Raw genomic sequence first — 23,945 nt, 5'->3', positions numbered from 1 at the left:
GCAAGTCAATATGATTTCTCAGAGTCTGAATGGAATGCAAGCTGCATCCAACAGTACTCAAGAGGCATCTTCTGAAGAAGAAGCTTATGATCCTGAGAACCCTGCAATAGCAGAGGTGAATTACATGGGTGAACCATATGGAAACACCTATAATCCCTCATGGAGAAATCACCCAAATCTCTCATGGAAGGATCAACAAAAGCCTCAACAAGGCTTTAATAATGGTGGAAGAAACAGGTTTAGCAATAGCAAGCCTTTTCCATCATCCACTCAGCAACAGACAGAGAACTCTGAACAAAATACTTCTAATTTAGCAAACTTAGTCTCTGATCTATCTAAGGCCACTGTGAGTTTCATGAATGAAATAAGGTCCTCCATTAGAAATTTGGAAGCACAAGTGGGCCAGCTGAGTAAAAGAGTCACTGAAATCCCTCCTAGTACTCTCCCAAGCAATACAGAAGAAAATCCAAAAGGAGAGTGCAAGGCCATTGAAATGACCATCATGGCCGAATCCAAGGAAGAAGGGGAGCACGTGAATCCCAAGGAGGAAGACCTCCTGGGGCATCCAGTGATCAATAAGGAGTTTCCCTCTGAGGAACCAAAGGAATCTGAGACTCAACTAGAGACCATAGAGATTCCATTAAACCTCCTTATGCCATTCATGAGCTCTGATGAGTATTCCTCTTCTGAAGAGAATGAGGATATTACTGAAGAGCAAGTTGCCAAGTTCCTTGGTGCAATCATGAAGCTGAATGCCAATTTATTTGGTGGTGAGACTTGGGGAGATGAACCTCCCCTGTTCACCAATGAACTGAATGCATTGGATCAACTGAGATTGCCTCAGAAGAAACAGGATCCTGGAAAGTTCCTGATACCTTGTACCATAGGCACCATGACCTTTGAGAAGGCTCTATGTGACCTGGGGTCAGGAATAAACCTCATGCCACTCTCTGTAATGGAGAAACTGGGAATCTTTGAGGTACAAGCTGCTAAAATCTCATTAGAGATGGCAGACAATTCCAGAAAACAGGCTTATAGACAAGTAGAGGACATATTAGTAAAGGTTGAAGGCCTTTACATCCCTGCTAATTTCATAATCCTAGATACTGGGAAGGATGAGGATGAATCCATCATCCTTGGAAGACCCTTCCTAGCCACAGCAAGAGCTGTGATTGATGTTAACAGAGGTGAACTAGTTCTTCAATTGAATGAGGACTCCCTTGAGTTTAAAACTCAAGGACATCCTTCTGTAAACATGGAAAAGAGGCACAGTAAGCTTCTCTCAAAACGGAGTCAACCAGAGCCCCCACAGTCAAACTCTAAGTTTGGTGTTGGGAGGCCACAACCAAATTCTAAGTTTGGTGTTGAACTCCCATATCCAAACTCTAAGTTTGGTGTTGGGGAGTCTCAACAATGCTCTGAACATCTGTGAGGCTCTATGAGAGCCCACTGTCAAGCTATTGACATTAAAGAAGCGCTTGTTGGGAGGCAACCCAATTTTTATTTATCTAATTTTTATTTTCATTGTTTTTCATGTTTTATTAGGTTCATGATCATGTGGAGTCACAAAATAAATATAAAAATTGAAAACGGAATCAAAAACAGCAGAAGAAAAATCACACCCTGGAGGAGGATCTCACTGGCATTTAAACGCCAGTAAGGAGCATCTGTCTGGCGTTCAACGCCAGAACAGAGCATGGATCTGGCGTTCAACGCCAGAACAGAGCATGGATCTGGCGTTCAACGCCAGAAACAAGCAGCATCTTGGCGTCCAGACGCCAGAAATACACAGTGAAGAAGAGCTGGCGCTGAACGCCAGAAACAAGCATCTGGCTGGCGTTCAACGCCAGAAATATGCTGCATCTGGGCGTTGAACGCCCAGAACAAGCATCAGTTCGGCGTTTAAACACCAGAATTGCATGCAAAGGCATTTTACATGCCTAATTGGTGCAGGGATACAATTCCTTGACACCTCAGGATCTGTGGACCCCACAGGATCATCTCAGCATCTGTGGACCCCACAGGATCCCCACCTACCACCACTCACTCTCTTCCCTCTTCTCAATGTTCATCCTCTCTTCCCAATAAACACTCTTCCCCAAAATTCTTCACCAATCACCTCAATCTCTCTTCCCTATAACCACTTCACCACTCACATCCATCCACTCTTCCCTATAAACCTACCTCATAAACTCCACCTACCTTCAAAATTCAAAATCAATTTACCACCCAAAAGCCACCCTTATGGCCGAACCTTACCCCCCTCCCTTCCCTATATATAGCCCTCTACTCTTCCTCATTTTCACACAACACAACCCTCTCTTCCCCTTCTTGGCCGAATATACCTCTCCCTCCTCTCCTCCATATTTTCTTCTTCTTCTTCATCTATTCTTTCTTCTCTTGCTCGAGGGCGAGCAATATTCTAAGTTTGGTGTGGTAAAAGCATAAGCTTTTTGTTTTTCCATTACCATTGATGGCACCCAAGACCGGAGAATTCTCTAGAAAAGGAAAAGGGAAGACAAAAGCTTCCACCTCCGAGTCATGGGAGATGGAAAGATTCATCTCACAAGCCCATCACTAAGAAAAGGATGGAGCAAACAAGAGAGCCCATTCATGGAGCTCAAGAGACGCATGAAGCTCATCACCATGAGATCCTGGAGATGCCTCAAATGCATTTTCCTCCACAAAACTATTGGGAGCAAATCAACACCTCCCTAGGAGAATTAAGTTCCAACATGGGACAATTAAGGGTGGAACATCAAGAGCACTCCATCATCCTTCATGAAATTAGAGAAGATCAAAAAGCGATGAGGGAGGAGCAACAAAGACAAGGAAGAGACATAGAAGAGCTCAAGGACATCATTAGTTCCTCCAGAAGGAAACGCCACCATCACTAAGGTGGATTCATTCCTTGTTCTTACATTCTCTGTTTTTCGTTTTCTTTATGTTAAGTGCTTATCCATGTTTGTGTCTTATTACATGATCATTAGTATTTAGTAACTATGTCTTAAAGTTATGAATGTCCTATGAATCCATCACCTCTCTTAAATGAAAAAATATTTTAATTCAAAAGAACAAGAAGTACATGAGTTTCAAGTTTATCCTTGAACTTAGTTTAATTATATTGATGTGGTGACAATACTTCTTGTTTTCTGAATGAATGCCTGAACAGTGCATATGTCTTTTGAAGTTGTTGTTTTAGAATGTTAAATATGTTGGCTCTTGAAAGAATGATGACAAGGAGACATGTTATTTGATAATCTGAAAAATCATAAAAATGATTCTTGAAGCAAGAAAAAGCAGCAAAGAACAAAGCTTGCAGAAAAAAAATAAAATAAAATAAAATATAGGCGAAAAAAAAGAAAAAGCAAGCAGAAAAAGCCAAAAGCTCTTAAAACAAAGAGGCAAGAGCAAAAAGCCAGTAACCCTTAAAACCAAAAGGCAAGGGTAATAAAAAGGATCCCAAGGCTTTGAGCATCAGTGGATAGGAGGGCCTAAAGGAATAAAATCCTGGCCTAAGCGGCTAAACCAAGCTGTCCCTAACCATGTGCTTGTGGCGTGAAGGTGTCAAGTGAAAACTTGAGACTGGGCGGTTAAAGTCAAGGTCCAAAGCAAAAGAAGAGTGTGCTTAAGAACCCTGGACACCTCTAATTGGGGACTCTAGCAAAGCTGAGTCACAATCTGAAAAGGTTCACCCAATTATGTGTCTGTGGCATTTATGTATCCGGTGGTAATACTGGAAAGCAAAGTGCTTAGGGCCACGGCCAAGACTCATAAAGTAGCTGTGTTCAAGAATCAACATATTGAACTAGGAGAATCAATAACACTATCTGAATTCTGAGTTCCTATAGATGCCAATCATTCTGAACCTCAATGGATAAAGTGAGATGCCAAAACTATTCAAGAGGCAAAAAGCTACAAGTCCCGCTCATCTGATTGGAGCTATGTTTCATTGACAGTTTGGAATTTATAGTACATTCTCTTCTTTTTATCCTATTTGATTTTCAGTTGCTTGGGGACAAGCAACAATTTAAGTTTGGTGTTGTAATGAGCGGATAATTTATACGCTTTTTGGCATTGTTTTTAGTATGTTTTTAGTAAGATCTAGTTACTTTTAGGGATGTTTTTATTAGTTTTTATGTTAAATTCACATTTCTGGACTTTATTATGAGTTTGTGTGTTTTTCTATGATTTCAGGTATTTTCTGGCTGAAATTGAGGGACTTGAGCAAAAATCAGATTCAGAGGTTGAAGAAGGACTGCTGATGCTGTTGGATTCTGACCTTCCTACACTCAAAGTGGATTTTCTGGAGCTACAGAAGTCAAAATGGAGCACTTCCAATTGCGTTGGAAAGTAGACATCCAGGGCTTTCCATCAATATATAATGGTCCATACTTTGGCTAAGTTTAGACGACACAAAAGGGAGTTGAACGCCAGTTCTATGCTGTTGTCTGGAGTTAAACGCCAGAAACACGTCACAAACCAGAGTTGAACGCCAGAAACACGTTACAACCTGGCGTTCAACTCCAAAAGAAGCCTCTGCACGTGGAAAGCTAAAGCTCAGCCCAAGCACACACCAAGTGGGCCCCAGAAGTGGATTTATGCATCAATTACTTACTTTTGTAAACCCTAGTAGCTAGTTTATTATAAATAGAAGTTTTTACTATTGTATTAGACATCCTGGATTGTATTTTTTGATCCTGTGATCACGTTTTGGGGGCTGGCCATTCAGCCATGCCTGGACCTTTCACTTATATATTTTCAACGGTAGAGTTTCTACACTCCATAGATTAAGGTGTGGAACTCTGCTGTTCCTCATGAATTAATGCAAAGTACTACTGTTTTTCTATTCAATTCAACTTATTCCGCTTCTAACATATTCATTCGCACTTCAACATGAATGTGATGAACGTGACAATCATCATCATTCCCCCACGAACGCGTGCCTGACAACCACTTCCGTTCCACCTTAGATTGGATGATTATCTCTTGGATCTCTTAATCAGAATCTTCGTGGTGTAAGCTAGATTGATGGCGGCATTCATGAGAATCCGAAAAGTCTAAACCTTGTCTGTGGTATTCCGATTAGGATTCTGGGATTGAATGACTGTGACGAACTTCAAACTCGCGAGTGCTGGGCGTAGTGACAGACGCAAAAGGAGGGTGAATCCTATTCCAGTATGATCGAGAACCTCAGATGATTAGCCGTGCTGTGACAGAGCATTTGGACCATTTTCACAAGAGGATAGGATGCAGCCATTGACCACGGTGATGCCTCCAGATGATTAGCCATGCAGTGACAGCGCATCGGACCATTTTCACAAAGAGGATGAAAAGTAGCCATTGACAATGGTGATGTCCTTACATAAAGCCAGCCATGGAAAGGAGTAGGATTGATTGGATGAAGACAGTAGAAAAGCAGAAGTTCAGAGGAACGAATGCATCTCCATACACTTATCTGAAATTCTCACCAATGATATACATAAGTATTTCTATCTTTATTTTCTGTCTATTTCTTATTTATTTTCGAAAACTCCATAATCAATTATTATCCGCCTGACTGAGATTTATAAGATGACCATAGCTTGCTTCATACCAACAATCTCCGTGGGATCGACCCTTACTCACGTAAGGTTTTATTACTTGGACGACCCAGTGCACTTGCTGGTCAGTTGTATCGAAGTTGTGAATGAAAAACAATTTATTAAGACGTGCGTACAGAGTTTTTCGCGCCGTTGCCTGAGATCACAATTTCATGCACCACTCTATGTGATAGGGTGTTACAGTCAACATTGGGTGTATACTTACTAAAGAAGGAACATGTTGGGACAATTGATTATCAAAGGGTAACATTACTTCAATTTCAGAAATTGGCTTTGGAATCTGAGTCTAAGCTTTAAAATCCACTATTGTAATAGGGTGATGTGCAATTTCAATATTGGCAGTATAGTTTTTTGTATCATTTAATGAATATTCTAGAGAGGGATGTTGGAAAATCAAAGAAAAAAGGATATTAGTAGAAGGTTGAATAGAAGAAGAGGAATGGTTGCTATTACTGGGAGTCTTTCTATAGTGGGACTAATATTAGATAAAGTAGTTTTATTAAAGAAAAAGAGAGATAAGAGTTATCCTTCATAAAAAATAACATCTCTAGATATGATTATTTTTCTATTTTGTCCAAACATTTGTATACTTTTTAGTTTACAGCATAACGAAAAATGATATTGGGTTGGGATCTCAGCTCTATAGTTTATGATAACTATAAAGCCTAATATTAGGAAAACAAAAACACCCAAACACACGCAAAAATGAATAATTAGGAAAATGATGAAACAAGATTTCAAAAAGTAATTTGTGAAAAGTAATAGTGGATGACATTCTATTGATAAGATAAATAAAGGTAGATAAGGCCTCATCCCAAAATTGAAGAGGTAAAAAAGCAGTAGCCAAGAGAGCAAGTCCAGTTTTCATAATGTGTCTATTTTCTCTTAGCTAGATCATTTTGTTGTGGTGTGTACGGACAGCTTAATCTATACACAATGCCTTCATTCTTCAAGAATTTAATAAAAGTATTTGATAAATACTCTTTTTCATTATCTATTTGAAGAGATTTAGTGGAATATCCAAGTTGCTTTTCCATATATAACTTGTATTATCTGAAAACATGAAAGACTTGGAATTTATTTGTAAGTAAGTAAATGGTAGTATGTTTAGAAAACACATCCACAAAAGATACATAGTATTTATAACCATTATGAGATATAATAGGGGTAGGTATCCACACATTAGAAACAACCAGAGATAGGGAACATCATAAGAATAAGTAGAAGGAAAGTATGAAAGCCTATGTGATTTAGCCATGCAGTAGAATTTACAAACATTGAATGAAGAAGTAGTATTATTCATAGGTAAACCAAATTTAGACACAATAGTTTTTACAATAGCATGAGTAAGATGGCCAAATCTTAGATGATATACATCTAAGGAAGCACAACTAACAACAAACACAGCAAGATTAATTGGAGAAGAAATAGATTTTGGAATATCAACACGTTTAAACTTGTACATTCCTTTAACAGCTTTGCCTCAGAGAAGAACACCCTTGGTAGCCTTTGATTTAACAAAGCACTCATCAGGCCAAAAAGAGAAATAAACTTCGTTATCCCTTGCAAATATGAAAACACTAATTAAATTTTGAGTAATGGATAGAACTAGCAGCAAATCATATAATTTATATTTTCTATGAGTAGGTCAGCATTATAATAAGATTTGCCAACATTTTTTATTGTCATACCTGATCCATTTTTAGCATATGCCTGTTCTTTGCCTTAATATTCAAAGGATTATTGCAAATTGGTTGAATCAGGTGTGTATTGATGAGTTGCACCTGAATGAACATACCATGAAGAATCAATCATAATAGAAGGTGTTGCAATCATGGCTTTTGGATTATGAAAAGATGGAGAAGGTGAAAGAACAGTGTGCATGGAAGTGAAGGGAACACTTTGCTGAGCATGTTGGAATCTTTAATCAAACCTGAAATAGCAATAGCTAGCAACAAGGCCAAATTTGCCACAAATTTAGCATTGAGGTGTGGTGTTGGAGTTCCAATTGTTCCTTCCTCAGCTCCACAAAAATTTCTAACTCCGCGCTGATGGACATTTTCGTCATTTTAGAGCTAAAGGGCAAAATGGTAATCTCGTCACGTTCAAAGATTTAAATACTAGAAGAATTGTACCATGCCGGTCTTGGACATCAAGAAGACTAAAAGTCCGTCTCAAAAACAGTGGTGCTGAAATGGCGACAACTCATAAGACCCATTGGACTAAGGCAAGACAACAAGAAGCCCAACAATGCTCTTCAAATTCAATAGGAGGCATAATTAATTATTAATTTTTGAAATTATTAGGCCTTTATTTTTAATTTGTTTTGCTGTTAGAGTTTGTTAGAAGATTTGTTTTAGTTTTGATTTGCTTAGTAGTATTTTTAGGAATTTTAAATTTAAAAATCAAATCTGATCTAATTCATTAAGATCAAATCTGATCTAATCCATTAAGATCAAATCTGATTTAAATTTTAAAATCTTATTTTATCTTTTTGTTAGTTTGTTAGGGGCCTATTTAAACACGTAAGACCATTTGGAACAACTTTGATGAATAAAATTTCCTTAGTGCTTTATGCATATTTTTTTTTTTTTTTGTGATTAAGTGAGGTGAGTGATTTGCTTCGCTTGTTGCATGGAGAAGATTGGATGATTCAATTTTCATCCCTCTGATCTAGGTTGTCAAAGACAAGTTCTTTGAAGGTCTAGTAGGAAAACCCTTCGGTGACCTAGGTTGCTAAGAATAAGTTTCTTAGAAGTTTAGTAGAAAAACCTTTATCTATCTTTTTATGTTTCTGCTGTGTCTTTGGGTATACCCTTTACTGCTTATCTATTGTGATATAACCCCTAGCGCCCAATCTATTTCTTATCATCTCCCCTTTATCTATCTTTTTATTTTTATCACATGCCTTCTTCTACCAAAGGGTGGACGACCAAGAATGTTGTTGTTGTTGCCTCTACCAGAATTATAAGAGATTTCCTGAGATTTGAGTTAGAGGATTGAGTAAAATTAACCTGAACCATTGAAAATTATGGTTTCTTAAATCTTTCAATTATGTCATCTTCAGCCATAAGCAAAGCTTCAAGATTAGGGATGCAGGATCTTTCATTGTGAACATAGTAATGAAGGGATGATAATCTTCATTCAAACCATCTAAGATAACATTGGTATAATCTAAGTTTGTGAGTGGTGATCCTACTGCTACTAAAATCAATAAATTTTTTTTATTTGAAGAAGATAATCTGAGGTAGATGCCAATTTCTTGACTGATTTCAATTGCAATTGCAATTGTCTAATTCGATCTTTAGTATGAGAGGCAAAGTAAGTGTGAATTCTGCTCCATATTTCATGAGCAAAGTAACATTCAATAACTCTATACTTGAAAGATTCATCCATCGAAACAAAGAACCATGATGTGACATTATAGCCATTAACTCTCTAATCTTGATATTTCTTTGATTTTGTTTGTGATGTCTGATTTGGATTGCTCTCAATTTTTGGAGGAATTTTCTCTTTTTCAAGATGATGTTGAAGTTGTTGTCCACATATAGAGAGAGTAGCTTGATGGTGCCATATAAAAAAGTTTGTTTCTGTGAGTTTATCAGCTACATAATTATTGAAAGATTTGTTGATTTGGTTGATAATGCTTAAAAGAGGTTGTGTAGATAAAGGTGGATTTTCCATTACTGAAACTGGAGTATTGTTGTCAGCCATGGATCATAACCTTAGCTCTTGGTACCATAAAGAAATGAGGGACTTGTGTTTAATGGAATCAAATTGAAAGTAAAGATGATAGATCATGTTTAATAGAATCAGATTGAAAGTGAAGATGATGGAAGAGAGAGAGAGAGTTGAATGTTAATAAAGTGATTACAATAAATGTATATATGATTTTGTATAAGCCAACATATATAGCAGCAACAAAAGCCTTCTCTTATAACCAACTAAGTAACTTTTATAACAAGAAACTTAACTTCCTAACAAACTAGTTAGTTATACACACTCTATCACTCTCGGATATGAAATTACTAATTTACCCTAATTTATATAAATACATAAATCTATTTTTTGAATTTATTAATCTTAATTCTTGTCTCCAATTCGAATTTTTCTTTGTTCTTCTAAATTTTCACTCATACCTAGCCTCGATTTATCTCTTTCTCTCTCTTTCTTTGCCTCTCAAGTCCATTACTACATCGCCTAATCTCGCTCCAAAGAATTATATTGAAAGATATTTTTATGTTGTTTTGTTTTATTTTATTTTCATAATAAATATTTTTTAAATTTTGTTCTATTATGTTTAATTGATTATTTTATGATGATTATATTATGTCTCTTTTTTGTTAATTTTTTCCTAAAAAAATTTCAAAGAAAGGGATAATTAAATGGAAACTTACGAAGAAAATATGAAAATGACAAGGGATAATTTTTTAAAACAAGCATGAAGGACAGGAAAGGGATACCTGCCATGTCCTCACTGTACCTATTACCATGTCTAACTAGCAACAGAGATCCAACATGAGCTAATTTGAGAGGAAACGCGTAAACTTTATCCAAATTAGGCCTTAAGAGAATGAACCTAGGTTAGATTTAAGATCCTAATATTAGACCTAGGTTAATCTTACTTGCTTGAGGTATTAGGTTAATCGGTATAACAAATACAATATTACTAAACATTATAACTATTTATATATAAAAGTTGGATATATTTATAAGAAAATATTTAATTACAAAACATTTTCAATAAACTTTTTTCTCTTTCTTAGTTTTAAATATTATTTACTAATGAATAGAAAAATAAAAATTATAATAATAATTTACATTCACATAATTAAAATAAGTATAAAACAAGATTTTATTTAGTTAGGGCAGTGATTCTTGAAATTGGAGAGAAGTTTATTACGCATATAAGCCAACATACAAATACAAGCACAGGACCAAGTCAAAATTTTCAACATTACTCCCCTTTGTTTAAATGCGTTTTTTACCCTCATATTAATATATACATGATGTTACTTATATCTAAGACTATTATGTAGGATAATTTTTTTTTTTATATTTTTGTAATGACTATATAAATAATTTTATATGTAAATCATCTAATTTTTATAATATACGATCTATTGCATAATTTTTTTTATATGAATATATTAAAAAATTTAAAAAATAAGATATTATTTATAATATTATTTTATATATAAAATAAGAAACTTAAGTTATTATCTCGAATAGAAAGAATAATAGTACCAATAGTTTTTTACTTAATAATATTGAAAAAATATATGAATGCTGATATTTTTTAGTAAGAAAATAATAATAAAAGTTATTAATTAAGTTATTTATATAATAAAAAATTAAATAATTTTTTAATTAATAAAAAATAAAATCATTATTACCACATACTATAAATTTTAGAGAAAAAATTATAGATAATAAATTAACTCTTAATAAATTATACATCAAATATTATTAGTTACTACCAAAATTATATATTATTAATTATTTTAAAATAAATTAATTCATATTGATATCAAATAATATTTATTTAAAATTATAATTTAAATTTCCATCGGAGACACGGAAAATGAAACTTTTTTTTTTTGGTGGCTACACGGAAAATGAAACTAGTTATAATTAAAATGCATCCAAACAAAAATAAATATAAATGTAATTAAATACAATTAATTATTTGTTAGCAGAAAAACAACTGTATTCTGTTCTCCAAAACTCCCCCTTTGGCCTTTTCTGTTCCCGGTGCTCTTGCTTCCCTCTATTTCCTTCTGAATTCTATTTCAATTGAAACCTAATCTGCCACTTTCTCATTCTCCTTGCGCTCTCCATTCCTTCACTTCCCCTCTCTCTGATTCTCGCGGCAAAATCAACTGATAATGCATCTTGCGCAAAGACTCGCCAAATCGACAAGCTAGGGTTTCCTCCAGAAAATTCGGTTCTCGCCGGGGTTTTGCGGAGGAGACGCAGTCGCCGGCAGCAATGGCTACCAGCTTGCAGATGAGCCCTCAGGTGGAGCAGATCCTCGGCAAAATCCGCGATAACTTTCGATTCCTGGCGTATGTAACTTAATTTTACTACCTCTTCAGATTCAGTTATGCAATGTTTTCGTGTTCGAAAGTTTTTCACCTCTGCTCGTATATGATGTTAGAGGGTGCAAGTTAAACTTGTTGCGAATTTTGGGATGTGAATCATACTCGTTTAGCATCTTATTTAGTTAGGGCAGTGATTCTTGAAATTGGAGTGAGCAAAGGGGATAATGTTGAAAATTTTGACTTGGTCCTGTGCTTGTATTTGTATGTTTAAGGTTTATAGGCTTAATGATATTTGTGAATTTAGGAATTGTATGGTTTGAAGCGGTGTAGTGATGGCCAGTTATGTATTTATTGAGGTAGCTCATTGTACACAAGTTATGTTATGCTTAGTGAAATGAGCATGGGTGGATAGTGGTGCTACTAGAAGAAGCTATGTCTTGAGAGCCACTAGATTTTGTGAGATATTTCTGTTTTTTATTTTAGCAGGAAAATGCTGCATTGAGGACAAGCTATATTCCGTTACTGTTTGATATTAAGATATGCAATTCCATTTTTGACTTCTTGTCCTCTAATCTCTTTGTAATAGTATCCTTATCTTTATTAATACTATATTCTTTTCTCTCCCAAAAAAGAAGCTATTGATGTTGATCAGGATGCTAATAGTGCCCCCTTCTCCCACGGAAAAAGGCTATTGATGTTGGTCAGGAGACTAGTAGACTTTTTTTGCAGTTTTTAGTTCCCAATCTATCTGAAGAGAATAATTGGCTTTAAATGCACAAGTATATAAATAAAAAATGAATGTGATGTATAAAATTCATTATTTGAAAAGCTTCCTTAACCTTATAGTTGCATTTCCAGTTAACAGCACAAGTGTATATCGATCAATCATTTTTAGGTTTATTTTATTTATTATTATGTTTTCTCTAGGTGCTTTGGTATTCCCATATGACATAGATCTTTTCTGTTAAAACAATGATCTCTTGAGATTTAGTATGATCATTTGGGTTGCCTCTTTTGCAGTGATGGGCTGGAGGCTATTATTTATTTATTTATTTTTGATAAAAGAATAACATCACTAAGATAGTGGGAAGAATAATAAAGCAAATGGAAGGATAAGAGGTCCTCCTTACGGAGCAAAAAAGCAAACAAAAGAAAAAGTTATCTATGGAATGTAGCTTTCCAATCTCTCAACTTGTTTGAGAGGAGAAGTGCTCTGGATAGATCATGAGCTTTACAAAAAATAGTGGCCGTATGTTTAATTCTATCCCTTTAAACTTGCTTATCTCAAAATCTGTGATTGAAGGTACATAAATGGTTCTCTAATCAAATATTCCAAATGGTGGCATATACTGCACATTGCACAGATATTTTGCTTCTTTCCTACTCCCCAGATCAGAACCCAATAAAGAGAAATTAATCTAAGGTTGTAAGGCACACCCAGCAATCATCAAAGGTACTAAATAAACTAACAAAGTATTCAATAAGAAAAAACAGCCACTAGATTATACAAAAAACAGATGTGCTATTGATTCTAAATTTGCCCCACATATAACATACCTAACAACTACGAAGTCTTATCCCACTAGATCTGATCTTCTTCGTGGATCAAATGGCATCATATTGCCCTTATATAGAGAACACATAACAAACATATTAGGGGAAATTGCCTTAATGTGGCCTTCAAACCTGCTGATGTTATTGTTGGTGTTAATTAATGTTGTTGACCATAGTTATCCGAGTAAAGTATTTCTTGAAGGCTGTTATGTTATCCTTCCTTTATTTGTCTTTGTTCAAGCAATGTATTTATTTGTAATTATCTCTGCTTTCTTGTGTATCCTTTGCTGTAGCCACTTTCGCAGTTACTAATTCTTTCTGAAGTGAAATAAATAAAGTTCAATAGATCTATAATCTTTTCAAGTATTCCTATATAGTAATAAAATATTTTCATTTAACATCCAGAAATGGCTTCCAAAGGCTTGATAAGATTAAAGATTCCAATAGACAAAGCAAGCAGCTGGAAGAACTCAAGGATAAGATGGTGGAGTGTAAAAGGTTAGTTAAGCATTTCTGTGGTTGTAAACTTGTAATCTTGCTATATCTCAGTGACAACTGTAACTTTGAGTTGAGTAAGAAGAAAAATGTAGGTTCCATTCATATTGACTTTACTGGTTAACTTTTCCTCATGAATTGACTTGCAGAAATCTTTTTACTTTGTTAATAACTAATTATCATAAAGAAAATTTCTGCCTAGGAATTTTACCGTCCATTGCAGTATCCAGGGGTCGAATGTTGTATAATAAGAGCAGCACACAGAGTCTTCTGCTTGTAGGTCTTGTAGAAGCTCCATTTTTGTTGTGAAAGTTCTCATCCTTTGTTATCCTTATAATTAGGTGCTTTCCAGATTTTTTATTTTCCAATTCACTTTTCTGTTGGTAGGCACAAGTGGTGAAGACATTTTAATGTGATCTGCTGTAGTTTGCTATTTCCTTTATCAATGCATCCCCAACTTTCTGGAGTATGAAGCCTTATGTTTTTATTACAGGTTGATAAAGGAGTTTGATCGAGAAATTAAAGATGAAGAGGGAAAAAATCCCCCAGAAGTGAACAAGCAACTTAATGATGAAAAACAATCAATGGTTAGTGCCGAAAACCTTTCTATTTTGGATGCTCATGTTTTGGAAGGGGTACAATATCTTCAACCTCAAAGTATTATGAATGTGGCGATATTTTTCTTTTCACATCTTTGTAAATGATTTGCATTGCTAAATGTGAGTCTCAGGCTTTTTCATCATGATCTAGGGTGGGGTAGATTTGGTTGTTCTCATGCTCATTCATAAATTAAGTCATTGCTTCTTGTTGCACTAGAACTGCTGATTGTTTATGTTTGCTTACAATGGTCCCTTCTTTTTTTGCAGATCAAGGAACTAAATTCATACGTGGCTCTGAGAAAATCGTAAGCTGACACCTCATATTTCTGTTTCTGCAGTTAAAATAAAATAACTCTTCTATGTAAAGACACGTAGGTCTTAGAACAGATAATATGGTTAATACCATTTTCGTGTGCTCATTACTATCAATAATTCAAAATATTATCTCTTTTCCCTTTACAGTATTTATGTTCATCCAAAAGTACCATAATCCTTTTGGTTATTTGAATGGAGGATTTATACTATTATATGGATGATTGATAGGTATCTGAATACCCTTGGTAATAAGAAAGTTGAACTTTTTGACATGGGAGCAGGAACAAGTGAACCTACAGCTGAACAAAATGTTCAACTAGCATCAGGTAAAATATTCCAGCCTTCTTTTGCTCTTAATATGTTAAGTTGGTGATTATCTTTGGTTTATAGGCATGCTGCTGCTGTATGCAAATGTTTAGGTATTGTATTTTTATTTGTATTTTTCCTGATACCTGCTGTATACAATTTGATACTATTATGAATCTGTCACGTAATCTCTGGTAGAAGCTTCATGTATATGGTTAATTGATAATGGTTTGACCTGAGTCTTAAGTAACTCACTGACTGATTGTTATCTCTATAGCTACCTATTCTAAGTTCTAACTTTTCCTTTAAAAAAAAAACTGTTCCAACTGTTGTATCACTCGAGTTATACTGCTAGAGCACATGGTCTGAGCTTGATAATCTGCACAACCAACCACAAACTGTTGAAGTTTCGGTACACAGTTTTCCCCATCATACACCAAGCAACGGACCATTTTTTCCATTCAACGTTTCCTTTTCTCAGTTTCTCGAGAGAGAAAAAAAAAAGAAGAATCAAATAGAAACAAATTGTAGGGAATTTTAGAATCTGGATCATGTCATAAATGACCAGAGTCTGACCCACAAGGCGCAGCAAACTAGAGTGCAAGATTGCAACAAGAATTGAAGAACATTGTTTGTACAAATTTTGGCACCAAATCAAATGATTCACATGCTTTTCATGGGACAACGGTGACAACGGTGACCATGTGCTGATTTACCCAATGACGATCTAAGCTTGTGTCCAAACTAATTTCAAACCATACAAGTTTAATTGTGTAGTATGTAGGGATGTCAATGGGGCGAGGCAGGGGATGCCTCCCCGCCCCTGCCCCAAGATTTACTCCTCGTCCCCGCCCCGATCCCCGCCATTGGGGGGGGGGGGGGGAGATAATTGTCCCCATCCCCGTTCCCTGTGTTCCCCGCAGGCTCCATTCCCCATCTCTCTATATTGAATATTTATATGGAAATTATAGGAAAAAATTTTTTAAAAATAAAAAAACATTATTACAACACAAACATATCTTATCCAAGATTACAAGTGGAAATACAAAATAATAAATCATAGTCCATAAAACAAAATCTTGAAATACAACTTCCATTATAAAAAAAAAGCCATAAAATAAAGTCTTCAACATCAAATATTTTTCCATTGTCAGAATACAACATCCAACAAATAACTCCATGTTTTCTATTAAAACAACACAAACATGAATATGTTAACATACATAAAAAACAAGAATACCATATATTAAATAAAAATTTGACATAATAAAAAAAATAATAAACTAAACTCCTAAATCCCCTGTATTCATCTCATAGTCCCAAGGAATTGGAATTTTCGACCTTGGTTTACCTATATTATATCAATCAACAATAGGAGTCAAGCTAAAACTATCCATCCTGTACATAAACAGCAAGATTTAATATAGAAACACTAAATTAAGATTTAATACAGAAACACTAGATTCTAGCTCAACTTCAGATACAAAGAGAAAATTCAGAAAACAAAAAAAGATTAAATCAAATACAAAAGATACATAATAAATCAGCAGAAACAGCAAAAAACAGAGAAGGATAAACTATAAACTGCAATAAATCAGCAAAAAGAACACATAACAGAAGAGATTATACAGAGAACACATAACAGAGATTATATAGAGGAGATTTTAGACTGCAATAAATCAGCAAAAACGGCAAAAAACACAGAAAGGGATAAATTATAAACTGCAATAAATCAACAAAAAGAACACATAATAGAGCAGATTATTCAGAAAACACATAACAAAGATTATACATAGGAAGAGTATCAAACCCTAACTGTTTCATAATTATAAACCCTATGTGTCTAAGTGCAATAGATTACAGGGGATTATACAGAAAACACATAACAGATATTATACAAAGGAGATTTTAAACTGCAATAAATCGGCAAAAACGGCAAAAAAACGGGAAAAGAGCATCAAACCTGAAATTAGGTGAAAGTGGAGGTGGAGGAGGAGGAGGAGGAGGAGGAGGAGGAGGACAACAGGGCTGTGGTGGGGGAATGCGACGGCGAGTTCTTTCGACGAATTGGGGGGACGCTTTGGCGACTTCTTTTGACAAGTTGAGGAGACCCGACGGCGAGGCAGGGAACAGCGCGGTGCGGAGGGGGAACTGCGCGGTGTGGTGATGTCGCGGTGCGGGAGAGAGAACAGCGCCGGAGAGAGAACGCCACGGTGCCTGGTGATGTCGCGGTGAGTGGGATGGCGAGGTGAAAAGGAGAGTGGCAAGGGAGGTGGCTGGCTGGGTGCAGAGAGGATGGAGAGAACAGAAAAGGGGGGTGTCGCGAGGGCTTAGGGGTGAGGGTAACTGGGTGAGTGCAGCGCTAGTGAGGGGGAAAAGGAATTAGGGTTCTCACTTTTTCTATATAGAAAAACTCTTGGAGGCCAGCAATTTTAGTATTTTTCCAACACATACTAAATTGTCATTTTACTAATTTATGTATGCAAATTCTGAAAAATATGGGTGTAAATTGTATTGATTTATGGGTGCAAACTGTATTGATTCATGTGTGCAAAACTCTAGTAAATATAGGTGTAGATTATATACTTCTTGTATGCAAAACGTCTGTAAATATGGGTGCAAATTATTGCTGGTTAAGTGCGAGCCAAAAATGATAATATTTGCTGGCCATGTAGCATTACTCTTCTATATATATGGAAGGTGAAATGACTAAAAAACCAAAGTGAGATAAACTATTAAGGGTGTTTAAGTAATTTAATATATTCGGGGATTAGCGGGGACGCAGACGGGGATCCCCGCTCGGGTCCCCGCACCTGCTTCGGGGGAATTTTGTCCCCTATCCCCGTCCCCGCAGGGAAACTTCTCTGTCATCAAGGCCCCATTCGGGGCGGTCCCCACGGGGATCCCCACCTCCTAGGGAGTTTAGACATCCCTAGTAGTATGTGCTCTACATTCATCAAAATTAACAAAAGAATGCTTTTAGGATTTATGTATAAATATATATGAAATTTGATTGTGAAAGATAGAAAGCTTGAATCGTGTAAAAGTCGTGCAAAAGTGAGATCTCAAGAGGAGAATGTTTTCTACCCATTTTTTTTTAAATTTTATGTTTTAAAAAAATGGGTAGAAAACAAATGTGTGTCTGTGTTTTATTATCTTATTTATTTTTGACTGTTCTGATGGCCTCACACTGGCCTCAATTCTATATGGTTCATCACATCATGATATTTAAGAGGGTTGGATTATAGACACACAGTTGCAGAGACTATACACCTGATTCACTAAAGTTCATCAAATTCTTGACTGTTCTTATGGCCTCACACTGGCCTCGATTCTATATGGTTCATCACAACACGATATTTAAGAGGGATGGATAATAGACAAACAGTTGCCGAGACTATACACCTGATTCACTGAAGTTCATCAATTTCATGATTATTCATGGTGGCATCCTTAAAGGCAAATGGATTTACTGGATGTATGCCTAATGCAATGGAAGGTGTATAAATAAGATGATCCAAACTCTCCATTGAGTTAGAATTCATATCTGCGTTTTTCCCATTGTAACCTGTCTCCATCTATCATCTTTCCATTGTATCTGTATGCTAATTTTTGCATTGGCATAGCAGGCATCATCTTTGTTGGCATGATACTTGAATTTTTGGGTTGGGGATTGGGCACTTGCCCTTTCTCTGCATGTTTTTGTTCTCGTGTAGTGATCGAAGAATATATCTCACCAAATTGACCCATTTGGCTTATTGTATAGAAATGTCTAATCAAGAACTTATCAATGCTGGGATGAAGCAAATGGATGAAACTGATCAGGCTATTGAAAGATCTAAACAGGTGTGACTTACATCAGATTCAGAATTAGACTTCGTTGCTTGTTTATGTTCATTCTTAAATTTATACAAAATGTAGGTTGTTCATCAAACAATCGAAGTAGGCACCCAAACTGCTACTACCTTGAAGGGCCAAGTAAGTGTTTTATGTCAAATTCACTTTTAAAAAGGGGAAATCATATCCTATCAAACATTTGATGTGTCTTGTCATCAAATTGTGCAGACTGAACAAATGGGTCGGATTGTTAATGAGCTTGATTCAATTCAATTTTCAATTAAGAAGGCCTCGCAGCTTGTGAAGGAGATTGGCAGACAGGTTGATTTTATTTTTGTTTGTTTGTATGCAATATAAACTTTTTAAACATCGGCCATGACTTATACTCTACGTTACGTCCTGTTATCAGGTAGCTACTGATAAGTGCATCATGCTGCTTCTGGTGCTTATTGTCTGTGGTGTCATTGCCATTATTGTTGTGAAGGTACTATCTTCATTCGATCTATTAATTTCATCAATTTGTCACTGATACTTTCTCTCGTGAAATCCAATACCTTGTTTTAAGGAAGAAAATAAAAATGTTAAACTAAATTATGCTGCTCAGGCCCCAAAACTACTAACAAAAACAAGAAACTCCTGTGCAGAGAACTCACTTGAAAATAATATTTAGATTGGATTATTAGATATTTTTAAACCTTTATTTTTATTTATGTATTAATTTTTTAGAATTGAATAAAATGATGGTAGAAGAAAATAGTTGCAGAATGATCCGTGCAAGCAAATTTGCCGTTGAAATACTTGTATGTTTTTTATTTTGCCAACTGGTTATGTTATGCAAGATGTCCATGCTTCTGTTTTAACCGACTCTTGCACATTGCAGATTGTGAATCCCCACAACAAAGATATCAGGGATATCCCAGGGTTAGCGCCTCCTGCTCCAAGCAGAAGACTTTTGTACCTAAGGACTGAACATTTTGATTAACTCTTTTTTACAGTTCTATCCATCCTAATCCTACCAACCGTATTCTTGGTTACCATGGACGACGATGAGATAGTCGGAAGAAAGAATTTCTTGCCGGAGTTGTGCATATTCTGTTTGTGATTCTATGTAAATCACACGAGCTTCTCTTGCTTTGCTTTGAGTGCCATGTTTCTTTATGTATCATTCCCGAGATGTTGTAGGGTTAGAAAAAATAATTTTCCAGTGTGGGATTTACGGTGTACATGTCCAATTCAAAGGAGATTTGCGTTTTCTTTTCTTCTTTTTCTTTTTATTGTTAAATTTATTATTTTTCTTTCTTCTTGTCTCATGGATTGGGTCTTGTAAATTACATTTATTCCAGTGTGTGTTTCCTGCTCTTCATATTTTTAATTTACTCATGAAATTCTCTTCCTTGACTCTAAATTGAGATATAAACGGTGTAAATGAGGAGCAGCGTGCTAACTTTTATTAGTTTATATTCAAATTTGACCATGTTCGGAGCACGTACTTTTTAATTTCTAATCCTAGGATTATTTATAAGTAACAATGCCGTTCATAGTCTTTTCTCCGATGTGGCGGCTAATTGATACGTACTAGGAAGACGACGGATGAACTATATTTGCATCATTATTTATTTTTAAAACATAAAATAATTTATACTAAAATGTCCATGTTATCTTGGATCTGATTCGATTGTTGCGGGTATTGTACTTGAACTTAAATAGTCTGGATATCGGATCAAAGATTGTGGAATCCGACTCAATTTTCTAATTATCCAAAATATTATATTAAAAAAAATAAGTAGTGTATATATAATATATGTGACCCTAATATCACTCGGTCCCAACTATTAAAAAAATAATTGTAATGTACAATCATTTAATTTTTATTCTTACTTTTATTTTTTGTTATAGACTATTTTTCTTTTTAATTTTTTTTTTACAAATTTAAATTTGATCGAGTAACTAATTATCCAAACCGATTTAAACCTATATTTAATTGGTTCGATTCAGGTACAATCACAAAAAATACACCAATTCAACCTAATTCGAACCGATCAATTTTGTTCTAATCGGTTCCCATTTTTACTCAAATCTAACCTAAACAGACTCGATTACACCTCTACTATTATCAATTACAAAATGACAAAAATAACTTGTTGATCAATTTGACAAATAAAAATGTTTGGTAACCAAGTGTTTTTAGTAACCTAGTCGAACCAAATCATGCTGTATGTATCCTCATACACACATTTATTCTCTGTCTTCTCATTCTTCTTTCGCATTGTCTTCTTCTCATTCTTTTTCTTCTATGTCTTCTCTGTATCCTTTTTCTGCCTTCTTCTTTTTCCTTTTTTGCATGTTCTTTGTTTTTCGTTATGTTTCTTTTATTTTCTTTTGTTTCTCTCTTTTAAAATAAAAAAAATAAAAACAAGAAAAAGAGAAAAAAAAAAAAACTTAAAACAAAGAAGTAAGAGCAACATAGAAAAAGAAAAAAGAAGTAAACAAAAAAGAAGCCATAGAAGAAGATATTTCTTTGTATAGATTTTTTTTGTGTTTTTAAAATTATGAATTTCTATGTTCTTTTAATATTTTATCTATGTAATAATTTTGCATTCATCTTCACAAATTTCTGTGTTTAACTTTATAAATTTCTATGTTTTTTATTTTTTTAAAATTTTAGTAACAAATTTTTGCACAAAACATTTGAAAAAAAAAAAAGAAATCTTTTAGGGAAAATGCAGAAGTTTGTCGACGAAAATACAGAAATTTTGTATCTTTTTATTTTATTTTTTTGTTTCTCTTCTTTCACAACAAACACACATTTTTGAAGAAAAAAACGGAGAAATTTGCAAACGAAGATACAAAAGTTTTGCTATATTTTTATTTCTCCTCTTTTTTTTAAATTTTTTTAAATTTATCTTTTTATTAATTTATTTAACTTATATATATATATAACAGGGACGGTTCTACTTATAGTGGTGTGGGGGCAAGCGCCCCCACTACGATTTGGAATTTTTTTGAGTAGTATATAATAATAATATTTATTTGTCCCTATTAGATTATTAAATTTGACCCCACAATAATTTTTTATTCAACTTTTGATATTTAATCGTCCATTTAAAAATTTTATATTAGAAATTTGTTAGAATGATCAATTCTCAAATTTAAACGAAATTAGTGTTCTTTTTTAAAAATCAACTCAAAAGAATATTATTTATCTTCTTTTTAAATTAGCTTTAATTTTTGCATAGCAACTGTATTAATTGAAAGAACTTTTTTAACTATAAGTATCAATAAGAGTCGACTTCTAATTGTGTTGGTAGGAAGTGAATTTCTAAATAATTATTTAGTAATATATATAAGAAAAGAGAAATTTTGATGGTAGTGTTAAGAGAAAAATTATTTAATTTTTTAAAATATAAAACCTAAAATAATAGAATTTTAAATTATATATTATTATTTAAATTACTATTTTAATATTATAATTTATATATTAGATATTTTGAAGGCTAATCATATTTTACAATAATAAAATATAATCATAACAATAATCATGTTATATGTACATAAAAAATAATCCATTGTATAAAATATATATATTAAAATATAAAATATACATTAAAAATAAGTTAAACAACACATATATTTATACACAGATATATAATGGTTAATAGATAATTTAATATTTAATTTTTTATATACACATTATTTTTATTATAAAAATTATTATAATGTTATATAAATTTTGTCCCACTACTAAAATTTTCTGGATCCGTCACTATATATATATATATATATATATATATATATATATTTGTGTTTATTATGTAGATATTTTTAAATAATTGTTCACTATATATGATATTTTTGTATAAATACTATTAAATATTTACTAAAATGATATAAATATATATTTTATCTTCGTATGCTTAATGAAAATCACTACGTTGTTATAAAATAAAATAATTATAAATAAAATGACTGAAATATGAGCATCGTAAATTGAATAAGATGAATATTTATATTATTCCTTTAAATAGAATGACAAGAAATCAGTTAAAAATATCATCAAAATTTTTCGTCTAATCTATCTATAATTCAAATTTTCTTTTTCCATGATTTAATTTTCATTATATTTTGTTACAGACCACTACAAGTTCAGTCCAACTAACCGCCGAGTCGGGGCGCCACCTCTGACCCAGACTCAAGCTATCCCTCACAAGGAAAATCCAACGGGTCGGTCCATAAAGTCCGACCCAACCGACGTCCAACCTCACCACTTGCGCAACCCAACGCACCACACTTAGCATACCGGTCGGGTCGGCTTTCCCGGGGCAACACCTGAAGCCATGACCCGAAGTCCAGGACGGCCAGCTCCCCCCACGTGGACAGGGACAGCTCACAAGCGCCCTGACCAGTGGGCTAGGTCATTTTTAGGCACACCCAGCACAGTATATAAGGGGAGAGGTCAGCACTCCTCCCGAGGTACACATCACCTTACCTAATTTGGCCATCCTTTCGTACGGACACTGACTTGAGCGTCGGAGTGTCCTTGCAGGTGGCCATCCCCCCTCGTCCGTTCAATCGTCGGCTTCACCAATCTCCCGCTTAAACCTAAAGACCCGTTCCAGGTTGCTCCAGGATCTCACCCCCTTATCCTTCCACCACCACCCGATCCGTCGAGTACCTGACATCCACAGGTAACGAACATTGGCGCCGTCTGTGGGGATCCCGGAGCAGACATGGAGTGACCCCCCACTTTGGAGGAACTCCGCGGAGGAGGCGGGGCCCGCCTGAGCAGGACAAGTTTGACAGCCCGTGCCGGCGAACAGCCACGGTCTTCCGTTCAGCCGAACTAACAAATATACACCAAGGCCCCCGAAAGACGTCCCTTCGGAGGAATGGGGGCCGACCGTGCCAGGATCATGCAGGAACTCAGACATAGAGTACAAAACCTTGAGCGAGAGCTAGCAGCGAGGGGCCGACCCCACGGAGACATCAGCCACACCCACGGTGACGCCAGCCGATCCCACACCCGCACTCGCTCCCCCTCCCGAGGACACGATAGCCGTGAAATGAGCCTAACAAAGCGCGACGAGGCGCATACACAAGCGACCTCCCGACCTACCCAAAGCAGGTTCGAGAGCCACTGGGAGTCCCGGAGAGGGAAAGCCAAGAAACAACAGGATCCCATTATCATGGGAGCC

At 35.2% G+C, this 23,945-nt stretch overlaps 1 protein-coding gene across 2 annotated transcripts; it reads left to right on the top strand.

Moving 5' to 3' along the window:
- Window positions 1–11,264: 11,264 nt before the first annotated feature.
- LOC107630568 (putative plant SNARE 13) lies at window positions 11,265–20,116 on the top strand. 2 transcript variants are annotated; one of them, XM_016333750.3, is made up of 10 exons: window positions 11,265–11,671; window positions 13,607–13,699; window positions 14,190–14,283; window positions 14,563–14,600; window positions 14,839–14,936; window positions 18,683–18,762; window positions 18,838–18,894; window positions 18,982–19,074; window positions 19,163–19,237; window positions 19,634–20,116. In XM_016333750.3, the coding sequence occupies exons 1-10, from the start codon at window positions 11,595–11,597 to the stop codon at window positions 19,733–19,735; spliced, it is 807 nt and encodes a 268-aa protein (XP_016189236.1). In that variant the 5' UTR covers window positions 11,265–11,594; the 3' UTR covers window positions 19,736–20,116. The 2 variants fall into 2 exon arrangements, with proteins under 2 accessions (XP_016189236.1, XP_088364870.1); XM_088508744.1 differs by having other exon boundaries at window positions 11,295–13,100.
- The last annotated feature ends 3,829 nt before the right edge of the window (window positions 20,117–23,945 follow it).

This window comes from Arachis ipaensis, chromosome B3, assembly GCF_059453495.1.
Source record: "Arachis ipaensis isolate K30076 ecotype BB chromosome B3, ASM5945349v1, whole genome shotgun sequence".
Lineage (NCBI taxonomy): Eukaryota > Viridiplantae > Streptophyta > Magnoliopsida > Fabales > Fabaceae > Arachis > Arachis ipaensis.
Note: the sequence above shows the minus strand (reverse complement) of the source record. Positions and strands in the feature narration are given on the sequence as shown.

Bases quoted from the DNA above. Each gene is read 5' to 3' on its own strand.
- LOC107630568 (XM_016333750.3), top strand. From the start codon at position 11,595: ATGGCTACCAGCTTGCAGATGAGCCCTCAGGTGGAGCAGATCCTCGGC. The intron at 19,075-19,162 runs GTTGATTTTATT...TCCTGTTATCAG, and splicing joins TGAAGGAGATTGGCAGACAG to GTAGCTACTGATAAGTGCAT. The intron at 19,238-19,633 runs GTACTATCTTCA...TGCACATTGCAG, and splicing joins TTGCCATTATTGTTGTGAAG to ATTGTGAATCCCCACAACAA.